We start from the raw sequence: 13867 nt of genomic DNA on the forward strand, positions 1-13867 counted from the left end.
CCAACCATTGATTTAAAAAATAATAATTAGCATAATTCACTCTGGAGAAGATTAAAAAAGTGACTAACCTGTGTGACTGGGATGAGCCAACACTACATTGATGAAATGATTTCCAGCTTCACAAATCTGCAAAACATTTCAACATTTTGGAGTGATATACTTGGGTTTCTTTTAAAAATATATTTTTAAATATTCAAATATCCATGTAATATATTCTCAAGACCCAAAAGTATACTATAAGTATAAGAAGAAGAGATATTGTATTATAACAGTGAAAGAAGCTGTTGTATACATATATAGAATCAAAAGAATGAGTCACATTGAGGTAGAGATTTTGAAGGTATCCTCAACCCCATTTGATAGCTATGTTCAGATGGCCTTGTTAATCAGGTTCTGTTGATTATCTGTTCTTTATTTGATACAATGGGTATATTTTTACAGCACTAATAGACAGGTCTTATCACTGAAGATAGATTTGGCATAGGTTTATGTACTCCAAGTTTGCTAACACAGTAGCAACCCTTCCACTGCAAGGGTAGTAGTATGGTTCCCAGCTGGTCTCAGCTCAGTTTAGAGCTCCAAAATCACTGCAGATGGTGATTGCAGTCATGAATTAAAAGACACTTACTCCTTGGAAGGAAAGTTATGACCAACCTAGATAGCATATTAAAAAGCAGAGATATTATTTTGCCAACAAAGGTCAGTCTAGTCAAGGCTATGGTTTTTCCAGTGGTCATATATGCATGTGAGAATTGGACTGTGAAGAAAGCTGAGCGCCGAAGAATTGATGCTTTTGAACTGTGGTGTTGGAGAAGACTCTTGAGAGTCCCTTGGACTGCAAGGAGATCTAACCAGTCCATTCTAAAGAAGATCAGTCCTGGGTGTTCATTTGAAAGACTGGTGCTAAAGCTGAAACTCTAAAACTTTGGCCACCTCATGCAAAGAGTTGACTCATTGGAAAAGATCCTGATGCTGGGAGGGATTGGGAGCAGGAGGAGAAGGGGACAACAGAGAATGAGATGGCTGTATGGCATTACCAAATCTATGGATATAAGTTTGAGTGAACTCTGAGAGTTGGTGATGGACAGGGAGGCCTGGGGTGCTGCGATTCATGGGGTCGCAAAGAATCAGACACAACTGAGCAACTGAACTGAACTGAACTGAACTGATGACCTGCCAAGAAGTTTAACTGTTAATTTCTCCTGAGTTAAAGCTATTTGAATTTGCAACATGTATCCTCTGAAGATAATCCCTTTGTCTGTTATATACATTTGACATAATTTAATGCAAAGTAGGTATTCAAGATATAAGTATTATGTTATTTATAGTAGGTTATGTTATCCAAAATTTTTGTTGTTTAGAGTATCCAACTTTTCATATTAATGTACCCCATAAATTGAACACTCTTTTAACCCGGTGGCTTTAATGCTAAAATCTTTTGCAATATATCTGATTTTTTTTTCTTTTCAACAGTTTCTGAATTCATTTCTTCACATATACTAATAGTCCTATAGATTTTATTTTCTAGGTGACTTTAACATAACTGGCATATAATTCTACTCTGTAAATTTTAGGAAGAAATAGATTGAAAGTGAAAACAAGACTTCATTTATCATCACCTAGAACTGTTGTACAAAAAGTCATTTGGAATAATCAACTTCAATAGATTAATTCTCATAGAAGAATAATATTAGCAAATATACAAAATGTATTAAAATATTTGAAGAGTTACAAAATCATGATAGTTCAGTTCAGTTCAGTCAGTTCAGTCGCTCAGTCGAGTCCAACTCTTTGCGACCCCATGAATCGCAGCACGCCAGGCCTCCCTGACCATCACCAACTCCAGGAGTTCACTCAGACTCATGTCTATCGAGTCCGTGATGCCATCCAGCCATCCCATCCTCGGTCGTCCCCTTCTCCTACTGCCCCCAATCCCTCCCAGCATCAGAGTCTTTTCCAATGAGTCAACTCTTCACATGAGGTGGCCAAAGTACTGGAGTTTCAGCTTCAGCATCATTCCCTGCAAAGAAATCCCAGGGTTAATCTCCTTCAGAATGGACTGGTTGGATCTCCTTGCAGTCCAGGGACTCCCAAGAGTCTTCTCCAACACCACAGTTCAAAAGCATCAATTCTTCAGTGCTCAGCCTTCTTCACAGTCCAACTCTCACATCCATACATGATCACTGGAAAAACCATAGCCTTGACTAGATGGACCTTAGTCGGCAAAGTAATGTCCCTGCTTTTGAATATGCTATCTAGGTGGGTCATAACTTTTCTTCCAAAGAGTAAGCGTCTTTTAATTTCATGGCTGCAGTCACCATCTGTGGTGATTTTGAAGCCCCCCAAAATAAAGTGTGACACTGTTTCCACTGTTTCCCCGTCTATTTCCCATGAAGTGATGGGACCAGATGCCATGATCTTCGTTTTCTGAATGTTGAGCTTTAAGCCAACTTTTTCACTCTCCTTTTTCACTTTCATCAAGAGGGTTTTTAGCTCTTCTTCACTTTCTGCCATAAGGGTGGTGTCATCTGCATATGTGAGATTATTGATATTTCTCCTGGCAATCTTGATTCCAGCTTGTGTTTCTTCCAGTCCAGCATTTCTCATGATGTTGTGCATAAAATAATTGTAGAAAAGACTTCTAGTTTTTTATTTTACCACTAGAAAGACAAGCTAAAAATTGAATTTGCAGATTATTATTTTATATTTGAAATGATTTACACATTAATGTAATTAAGCTTGTAGGCTTTTTGCTAGATGGACCTGTGTTTGAAACCTGAGTCCTTTGTTTTTCATTGTTAGAGATTAAATGATTTAGATTTATTCTACATTGATTTCACTTCTCTAAGTTTCTGGGTCACATGGTTTCAGCATTACAAAACATATAATTTAAAAATATATATAATTACCAAATTTAACGTTATATTTGTCTTAGTTTCAGGTAGACTACTACTAGAGCAGCCTTGTAGCACTAGCCCATAATTTGTCTTTGTGTGTCTTTATTCCACCATCACTATGATCAACCCCAAATATATAATATACTAACATAAGAAATATGAGAGAATGGAATTTTAAAACTGGTAAATAAACCAATTTTTTTTATTTTGCTATCTACTAATAAAATGTTTTTCTATATATATTCTAATGGAAAAATCAACTCTATATGCTTAAAGATGCTTAATTTACCATTAATTTAGCAACACTACTGGAATTTAAAGAACAGTTGTAATATTCATAATTTTTACCTTAATCACTGGTTTTCAAAGTCTAGGCAATGAATTACTCCAATACACACAGGTGTCAATGCTAATAGATTGAAATAAAAGTATTTGATTTAATTTCTTCTTGGGTCAGCACTGCTGCTGCTGCATCGCTTCAGTCATGTCCGACTCTGTGCGATCCTATGGACGGCAGCCCATCAGGCTCCGCCATCCTTGGGATTCTCCAGGCAAGAACACTGGAGTGGGTTGCCATTTCCTTCTCCAATGCGTGAAAGTGAAAGTGAAAGTGAAGTCGTGTCCGACTCTTAGCGACCGCATGGACTGCTGCCTACCAGGCTCCTCCGTCCATTGGATTTTCCAGGCAAGAGTGCTGCAGTGGGTTGCCATTGCCTTCTCCCTGGATCAGCACTAAGATTAGGACATTTAGTCAGTGCTATAAAACTCAGCATATAGTTTTATCACTGATTAAAATTTCAGGGCACATTAACTTTGAAACATTGGGATATTTCTCAGCATGATTCACACATTTCTCCTGAGTTGATTCTTCCCTAAATTAAATATCTTCATTTGGTGTATTATATGTTAACACAATGATTTCATACATATTAGAGCTCGTGGGAGTTGCTAATAGTAGATTTGATTTCAGATCAGTTCAGTTCAGTCGCTCAGTCATGTCCGACTCTTTGTGACCCCATGAATCGCAGCAGGCCAGGCCTCCCTGTCCATCACCAACTCCCGGAGTTCACTCAGACGCACGTCCATTGAGTCAGTGATGCCATCCAGCCATCTCATCCTTTGTCATCCCCTTCTCCTCCTGCCCCCAATCCCTCCCAGCATCAGAGTCTTTTTGAATGAGTCAACTCTTCGCATGAGGTGGCCAAAGTACTGGAGTTTCAGCTTTAGCATCAGTCCTTCCAAAGAAATCCCAGGGCTGATCTTCAGAATGGACTGGTTGGATCTCCTTGCAGTCCAGGGGACTCTCAAGAGTCTTCTCCAACACCACAGTTCAAAAGCATCAATTCTTCGGCACTCAGCCTTCTTCAAGATTTGATTTAACAGTCCTTAAATTGCAAATTATTGTAAATAACAAAATATATGAATACTTTCTTCTTTGAGCCATTTATGGCTCTTATGTAGCACATATTATGAAGGAAGTTGTAGACAATCATAAATAGTAAGGAAAAACTGTCCAAATATATTTATAGAAGTTATACCCAAATATTATATACAAAAGAAGCATGATTTTCTTCACTATAATAATATAAAAAAACAAATATGAAAATATTTCTGTCAGGTTGCTCATATACAAATTGATAGTCTGCAACAATTTTACTTTTTTTTCAAAAAGTTTAATATAACTATAAATAAGTTTATATATTTTAAACAACTGACATAAAGAGAGATAAGCAACTCACAGATATTATCAGAATTACTGTAGTTGTGAAGAACAAGGTGGCCTAGATTTTAAAATTGTACAACAGTCTGAATATGCTTAATACTACTGAACTGTACACTAAAACTAGTTAAGATAGTAAAACTTAAGCAATTTTTTTTTTACCACCATTAAAAGAAGTCACTAGGTAGAGTGTTGTGAGAACATTAGAATGATAAATGATAAAAATTCAAAAGGACTTATATCTGAATGCCTATGGGTGGCTTAAATTTAAAAATATTCACTTTTGCTTTATTTTATATAAATTTATTGATTACTTGTTGCTCACACTAGCATTCATTTAAAAATAGCATGGTGTTGAATGATTTAATAGTTCACTTTCTTCTTCAGAATTATCATTAGGTGGATAAATATGAAATATGAAATTGCAAGCTAGTAGAATAGAAAAAATCTATTTTTACATAGAAAAATCATCTTTTAAAAAATGTTTTCATTCAAAACATTTGTAATCAAAACATTTTTACTTTCTTCAGCACCCTTTGTACTCTCAGTTCATTGAGATTTCCATTTTATTTTTAATCAGCACAACTAAACATGTAACAATGTACAGTGTGGGGAATGTTAAATTTTAATAAAACGTGAAGAACCTTGGTTAATATATTAGAAGTGACATATTATGCATTATATTGTACTCCATAGAGTTTTCTGAAAATGCAGGCGGGTGTGTGCATGCTTAGTCATGTCTGACTCTTTGCGACTCCATGGAATGTAGCCCACAAGGCTCCTCTGTCCATGGTATTTTCCGGGCCAGAATACTGGAGCGGGTTGCTTTTCTCTCCTCTAGGGGATATTCCTGATGACCCAGGGGTCATGGAATTTACATCAGCTGTCTTGGCAGAAGGATTGTTTACCACTGAGCCACCTGGGAAGCCCAAATAGGACTATCCAAATTAAATCCCATTGTTTTCAGGTTGAAAGGTGTGATTGATTCAAAATATACAATATTTCAACCTTAAGATTCTTATTGTTTACTACTAGGTGAAGTATACCCTTGACTTTATCTGCAGTTTCACTCTCTGTGGTTTCAGTTACCCACAGTCAACTGTGGTCCAAAAGTATTGAAAAGAAAATTCCAAAACTTAAAAATCCATAGATTTTATTTTGTCGACCATTCTAAGTAGCATGATGAAATCTCAGGTCATTCTAAGCTGTTTGGACATTCTCTTAGTGTGCTTAATTTATAAATTAAATTTTGCCATAGGTATGTTGAGAAAAATTACATGGTATGTATAGGGTTCTATATCATGATATGTGATGTTTTATATCATATAGATCTCTGATATATGAGATCTTAGACATTCAATGAGTGCCTTGGAATGTGTAACCTATAGATAAAGGGAGACAAGTATATTGTTCCTTAACATGTTGGCATTGTGACGAATATGCCGGTGGTCAATGAGCAAAAGGGTCGAGGGACATCAACTTTCTGGGATATATAGTTTATATATTATTCTCCTAACAAGCTTCATCATGTTAACCATTCTCAGCTTTAAATAGTGAAAGTGATATATCCATAGGAAAAAAAAAGAAAACAGCATAATACAGAATTTATTGCCATCAGCTAGTCAGGCTGTCACATTGTGAATGTAAAATCCTTTTATTTTCCATAGTAAAAACAAGCAGTCTTTATTTTATGACTGCATAATATTTTTATAGGATAAATATAATCTATCTTATTTCTGCATACATGTTATCCTTACAGTTTATATGTATTATTAATTATTGGCAACTCTAATATCTTATAACTATCAAGCAATTTGATAGTCATTTTACTAATTGATTTGAAACACAGAATCTGCTAAAATGTTTCTATCACTTATAAGCTCGAGCTTCAGATATTTTTGTCTATTTATAATGATGATAATAAAATAATTATAATTTTATCATGTTTATTTTTCCTAATACATATGTCAAGAATAAAGAAAATTCAGGATAAATAAATAATTAAGAAAAAGTTTCACCTATAAAATATATCAATGCTTTTGATCTTGGGAATTTAGTTTCCTCTTGTTTTTTCATCTTGTAAGTGTTCATTTATACTTTAAGGGATAAGACATATCACATACACTGTAACACTGTATGACAATATAAGCTAATATTATACTGTTTCAGCATTCATGAAGTCTTTTAACTTATGATAATTTATATTACTGTGACCACAAAATTATAGAACTATATATTAGTCCATTCATTAAAAAGGATAACATGCATTTCAGAAGAAATGTATATTGATATATTAATTATTAAAATATTTAAATATATATATATTGTTGAAAATTATGAATGCCAACCTATAATTTTTTTCATTGAGTTAATTTTTTAAAGCAGTGTAAAATACACAGCAAAGTTGAGGAGAAGTTACAGAGATTTTTCATACATCCCCTCCCCCTGTATATGCATAACCTCCTTCTTTAGCAACACTTCCCACCAGAGTGGTACTTAGTTATGTTTGATGGACCTGCATTAATACATCATTATTACCCAGTGCACACAGTTTACATTAGAGTTTGCTTGGTGTTGTACATTCTGTTAATTTGGACAAATGTATGACATTTATGATTCTCATATCATATAAAGTATTGTCACTTTACTCTGTACTTTACCCTTCCTGTTTATCCCTCTCTCTCCAACTCCTGGAAATCACTGAATTTTTTTTTTAACTATCACTACAGTTTTGCCTATTCCAGAATGTCATAGATTTAGAATTACATGATATATATATAAGCTTTTCAGATTGGTTTAAATATACCTTTAAGATTTAAATATACCATTAAGTTTTTCATGGATTGATAGCTCATTTCCTTTTAACATTAAATGCTATTTCATTGTCTGCATGTACCATAGTTTATCCATTCACCTATTGAAAGCTAACCATAACTGCTTCCAAAATTTGTCAACTGTCAATAAATCTGCTTTAAACATCCCTGTGCAAGGTTTTGCATAGAGATATGTTTTCAACTCCTCTGGAGAATACTAAGAAGCATGATTTCTGGATCACATGGTAAAAATAAATTCAGTTTTGTAAGAAATACCAGTCTTTTAAAATGACTTTACTGTCCTCATCAGCAGAAATGGTAGTTCCTGTTGTTCCACATCCTCTTCAGCATTTGGTATAATTAATGTTCTGGATTTAGGCTATTCTAATAGGAATATTATGATATCTTACTGTTTAAATTTGCATTTCCTTGATGAAAATGGTGTGGAGCATCTTTTCATATGCTTATTTGTCATTGCTATATCTTCTTAAATGAAGTGTTGGTTAAAGTCTTGGTCCATGTTTTACTCAAGTCATTTTGTCTTTTGTTAAGTTTTAAGAGGATTAAAAAAATATTTTGGATAACCATCTTGCATCAGATGTGTCTTTGCAAATCTTCTTTCTAGTCTATGCTTTTTATCTCATTCTCTTGATATTGTCTTTGCAAATCAGTTTTATATTTTAATAAATTAGATTATCAGTTATTCCTTTCATGGATTGTGTTTTGTTTAGTTTAGTGTTTCATTGCAAGTCTGTGATCCATTTTGAGTCAATTTTGTGATAAGTGTAAGTTCCAGGTCTAGATATTTTTTTTTCTTTTTTTATTTTAGTATGTGTATATCTAGTCATTTCAGCACCACTTATGACTATCTTGGCTCCATTGTATTGTTTTGGCTCTAACCAATATACTTTTCTTCTGCAATGAAAAACTAAAGTGTTTTAAAGAAAATATCAAACATCATATTTATATTATTGTATGATAAAATGATACATTTGCTAGTTATTTTATTAATTTTTCCATGAAACTAGCATTTTATTGTATGAAAATGCCTAAACAGATGATATTTTAAGTCAGTAAATTGTAACTCAAAATTGTAACTCAATTTTGGAATTGATTTAATGTTTAAAAATAGAAAATATTTATTCCTCTAACACATCTCATTACCACAGTTTTGGGGATATCTGCAATTTTTTAATCCATAGAACTTTTATGAAATACTGTGTAACATAATAGTATGAACATATACAATAAGAATATAGTGTAAGAATAGCACAATAAAGTAACATTTTAAAAATAAATATATTTTACACATAGTGACTATGTAGTTCATTATTGTCAAAAAACTAGTTATGATTATTTTTAGGACTTTTTTTACATTAGCTCTGATATTATATATTAATATATGTATATAATTTATAATTATATATTTTATAGTTATATTTCAAATGACAATTTTATGGTTATAGTAACAGCTGATTTTAATTTAAATCATTATTTTGCTTAGGTATAAGTCAGTTTTAGGTGAAAAAATAAGGATAATTATAATAAATTATGATGTAATAGCAAAATATAATATCTGTATTAATTTATATAATCAATTTCTTAAACTAGTTTTTTTAAAGCAAGTTATTTAGGAAGCAGCAAGTTCAGCCTGATTTAGGTACAAAACTTGATTCCTTTTTATGTTATTATTTATATCAGATATATCAGGGACTTTGAGAAGAAACTAAAATGATAAGAAAACAGAGTCATTGATTTTAAATCTCCAATAAAGAGTAAATGTAAGTTTTTTTATTGATGTCTCCCAATAGTCAGAAAAGTATCAGAAAAAAATCATCGCGTCTAATTCTGAGCAAAGTGATGAAAATATTTAAGTTTGGTACATCCTTTTTCCTCTCACATTTATCTTGTCCACAAATACTAAATACAAGCACTTCCCTAGCCTTTCTGTGGTTTCCACAGCAAGGTCCCACTCTCCCCCACCTTTATTAAAATCTATCATATATCATTCCCAGAATCTTCTCCCCTAATCAGAAATTACTGTTCTATACATAATGATTTTTTTCAGCTAGATGTTATAAGAACAGCTATAACTTCTTGATAAGAGCCCAATTTATTACTTTTCCAAGAGTATTTGCATTCTAATAATGAGAAAAAAAAAAAAAAAGCTCAACCTAAATGAGTGAATAACTAATGATGACAATAAAGACACAGAAGTAAAACCAGGGAGAAAAGTCATTTCTATCACTCAAATATGAATGTTTCTCAAATTTTAGTTTTCAAGTTTAAATTTTATTATTTATTTATTTAATAATTTAATTCAAAATTATTTTTCAAATTTAATTTTCCCTCAAAATGTAAATTTTACCACTTAAAATGTAAATAATAGGCTATATGAACTATCAAGTTTGATACCTGGGTCAGGAAGATCCTCTGGAGGAGGGCATGGAAGTACACTCCAGTCTTCTCAGCCGGAAAATCCCATGGGCAGAGGAGCCTATTGGGCAATAGTCCATAGGATCACAGATTGTTGAACACGACTGAAGTGACTTAACACACATGCATATGAACCATAGGCTGCTATGTTCTTAATGATATAGTGCATGTGTGCTCAGTCACTCCGTCATGTCCACCTCTGATATGGTAGGAACCTTCAATGTTAGGTGATTATATACAAACTTGATAAACACATTAGTTATATTCTGTTTTAGAATCAATTTCCTAAAATTTATATCTTACTATCCTATTTTATTTGTAAAAGTTAAATGGATCTTACCTACATTATTATTAAAAAGTACTAGGACTAGTGGACCTTCTATTTCATTTGTTGTTTTGTACTTTTCCACTATAATTTATCACAAGATATTGACTATTGTATATTATAGCTTGACTTCCCTGGTGGCTCAGACAGTAAAGTGTCTACCTGCAATGCGGGAGACCCAGGTCCAATCCCTGGGTTGGGAAGATCCCCTGGAGAAGGAAATGGTAACCCACTTCAGTACTCTTGTTTGGAAAATCCCATGGATGGAGGAGCCTGGTAGGCTACAGTTCATGGGGTTACAAAAAGTCAGACACAACTGAACAACTTCACTTCACTTATTGACTATTGTCCCTGTGCTATACAGTAGGCCCATGTAGTTCATATACAGTTGCTTGCATCTGCAATCCCAAACTCCTAATTTATGTCTTCCCCCACATCACTCTCCCCTTTTGTAACCATAAGTTTGTTTTCTATGCTTGTGAGTCTGTTTCTGCTTTTTATTATGTTTTATATTCAACATATATGATATAATGCAATATTTGTCTTTCTCTAACCTACTCCACTCAGTGTGATAATCTCTATGTCCATCCATGTTGCTGCAAATGGCATTTTTAAATTATTTCTTATGACAGAATAATATCCCATAAATGTATATTTATATATACCACATGTTCTTTATTCATTGATCTGTCAATAAACACTTAGAGTGCTTCATGTCTTAGCTATTGTAAATAGTGCTAGTATGAATACTGGGATGCACATATCTTTTTGAATTAGAGTTTTCTCCAGATGTATGCCCAGGGGTGCAATTGTTGAAACAAATGGTAACTCCAGTTTCAGTTCTTTAAGAAACCTCCATACTGTTTTCCACAGTGGCTGCACCAATTTACATTCCCACCAGCAGTGTAGGATGGTTCCTTATTCTATTGAGGAATATTTTAAACAAGTTTCATGCTGCTGCTGCTGGTCCTAAAAAGACAGTAGCACAATCTGCCCCTCTCACAGCCCGCATGGTAGTGTATGTTCTTAACTAAATTATTAATTCTATGTGTATATACATACACACACACACACACACACACACACACACATATATATATATGTGTGTGTGTATTCATAGATCAGTTCAGTCACTCAGTCGTGTCTGAATCTTTGTGACCCTGTGGACTGCAGCATGCCAGGCTTCCTGGTCCATCACCAACTCCTGGAGTTTATTCATACTCATGTCCATCGAGTCAGTATACACACATACAGAGGTTCATAAGAGAGCTTTTTACAAAGGTAAGTGTTCAATTTGTACCTGTATGAAATGGTGGGGTATAAGTTGTTCACTACAAACTTCACAAAGGATCTTGTCATATATGTGAATCATATGAGTTAATCAGTGTATTAGGGATAGGAACAGAGTGAGTTAATCTATCACGAGCAAGAATGAGGGAAAATATGAGTGAAGAATAAAAGCATGGAATAAATATGTGACATGCAGAACTAACTATGTTCCCAATACAGTAATTAACACACTTCAGAAATTATGAATAATCTTTTGTAATCAGATTTATTCATATCAGGTTCAGGTAATGCATATGTTAAGTTAAATAGAATGATCTAAACACTTGGACTGAGGACAATTAGTAAAGAGCCCTGTTTCATTCACAAAAATAGACTTTATTTTCATTCAGAATTACTTAACAATTAAGCCAAAGTATTTTGATTGATCATCAAACTTGTAAAACTTTTTGCTCTTAGTAGTTTGTAAGTTGGTTAATGTGAAGCTGCGATTCATGGGGTCGCAAAGAGTTAGACACGACTGAGCAACTGAACTGAACTGAACTGAAATGTGAAGATAACAGGAAGAATTACTGAGTTTAATTTTTTTTCCCAAATTTTATTGTATTTCAAATAATTCTAATCATCCTTTAAGATGAGTTCAGTTCAGTTCAGTTGCTCAGTCGTGTCCGACTCTTTGCTAACCCATGAATTGCAGCATGCCAGGCCCCCCTGTTCATCACCATCTCCAGGAGTTCACTCAGACTCACGTCCATAGAGTCTGTGATGCCATCCAGCCATCTTATCCTCGGTTGTCCCCTTCTCCTCCTGCCCCTAATCCCTCCCAGCATCAGAGTCTTTTCCAAAGAGTCAACTCTTCTGATGAGGTGGCCAAAGTATTGGAGATTCAGCTTTAGCATCATTCCGTCCAAAGTAATCCCAGGTTTGATCTCCTTCAGAATGGACTGATTGGATCTCCTTGCAGTCCAAGGGACTCTCAAGAGTCTTCTCCAACACCACACTTCAAAAGCATCAATTCTTCAGCGCTCAGTCTTCTTCACAGTCCAACTCTCACATCCGTCCATGACTACTGGAAAAACCATAGCCTTGACTAGGTGGACCTTAGTCGGCAAAGTAATGTCTCTGCTTTTGAACATACTATCTAGGTTGGTCATCACTTTTCTTCCAAGGAGTAAGTGTCTTTTAATTTCATGGCTGCAATCACCATTTGCAGTGATTTTGGAGCCCCAAAAAATAAAGTCTGACACTGTTTCCACTGTTTCCCCATCTATTTCCCATGAAGTTATGGGACTGGATGCCATGATCTTCGTTTTCTGAATGTTGAGCTTTAAGCCAACTTTTTCACTCTCCTCTTTCACTTTCATCAAGAGGCTTTTTAGTTCCTCTTCACTTTCTGCCATAAGGGTGGTGTCATCTGCATATCTGAGGTGGTTGATATTTCTCTCGGCAATCTTGATTCCCGCTTGTGTTTCTTCCAGTCCAGAGTTTCTCACGATGTACTCTGCATAGAAGTTAAATAAGCAGGGTGACAATATACAGCCTTGACACATTCCTTTTCCTATGTAGAACCAGTCTGTTGTTCCATGTCCAGTTCTAACTGTTGCTTCCTGACCTGCAAACAGATTTCTCAAGAGGCAGGTTAAGTGGTCTGGTATTTCCATCTCTTTCAGAATTTTCCACAGTTTATTGTGATCCACACAGTCAAAGGCTTTGACATAGTCAATAAAGCAGAAATAGATGTTTTTCTGGAACTCTCTTGCTTTTTCCATGATCCAGCGGATGTTGGCAATTTGATCTCTAGTTCCTCTGCCTTTTCTAAAACCAGCTTGAACATCAGGAAGTTCACAGTTCACGTATTGCTAAACTCTGGCTTGGAAAATTATGAGCATTACTTCACTAGCATGTGAGATGAGTGCAATTGTGCAGTAGTTTGAGCATTCTTTTGCATTGCCTTTCTTTGGAATTGGAATGAAAACTGACCTTTTCCATTCCTGTGGCCACTGCTGAGTTAAGATGAGTAGAATATTTTAAATAAAACACTTAGAGAGTAATGACTTGATTATGGGAAGTTATTTGATTTATTTCATTTAATACCATTATGTATATAAATAAATCATATTTTCTATCTGACAAATTCTCAAATGCAGTCTATTTGAATTCATAATAATGCCATGATTAGAGCATGAATAGCAAATAATATAAATAATACATACCAGAAAATTGATAGCAGATACTGCAACTTGCCTGTATCCAAATGCTAGAAAGCAGAAAAAGATAAACAACATTCATTTTTTGGATTTACATACTGTAGACATAATTCAGGCAAGATTTACTGACTATCTCTGCCCTCTAAATTGAAAGCACTGTGTGATATGTAATTGAGCTTTTG

General features: G+C 34.3%; 1 protein-coding gene across 1 annotated transcript in view; it reads right to left on the reverse strand.

Annotated features, from left to right (window-relative positions):
* Nucleotides 1–13867, reverse strand: part of TECRL (trans-2,3-enoyl-CoA reductase like) — a 145338-nt gene that overhangs the window by 21543 nt on the left and 109928 nt on the right. Inside the window, exons 8-9 of the mRNA XM_040238288.1 lie at nucleotides 13692–13735; nucleotides 69–126 (exon numbers count right to left, since the gene is read on the reverse strand). Coding sequence (XP_040094222.1) covers nucleotides 69–126; nucleotides 13692–13735 — 102 coding nt within the window. The remainder of the gene's footprint in view (nucleotides 1–68; nucleotides 127–13691; nucleotides 13736–13867) is intronic.

This window comes from Oryx dammah, unplaced genomic scaffold (assembly GCF_014754425.2).
Source record: "Oryx dammah isolate SB20612 unplaced genomic scaffold, SCBI_Odam_1.1 HiC_scaffold_3, whole genome shotgun sequence".
In the NCBI taxonomy this organism is placed as follows: Eukaryota; Metazoa; Chordata; class Mammalia; order Artiodactyla; family Bovidae; genus Oryx; species Oryx dammah.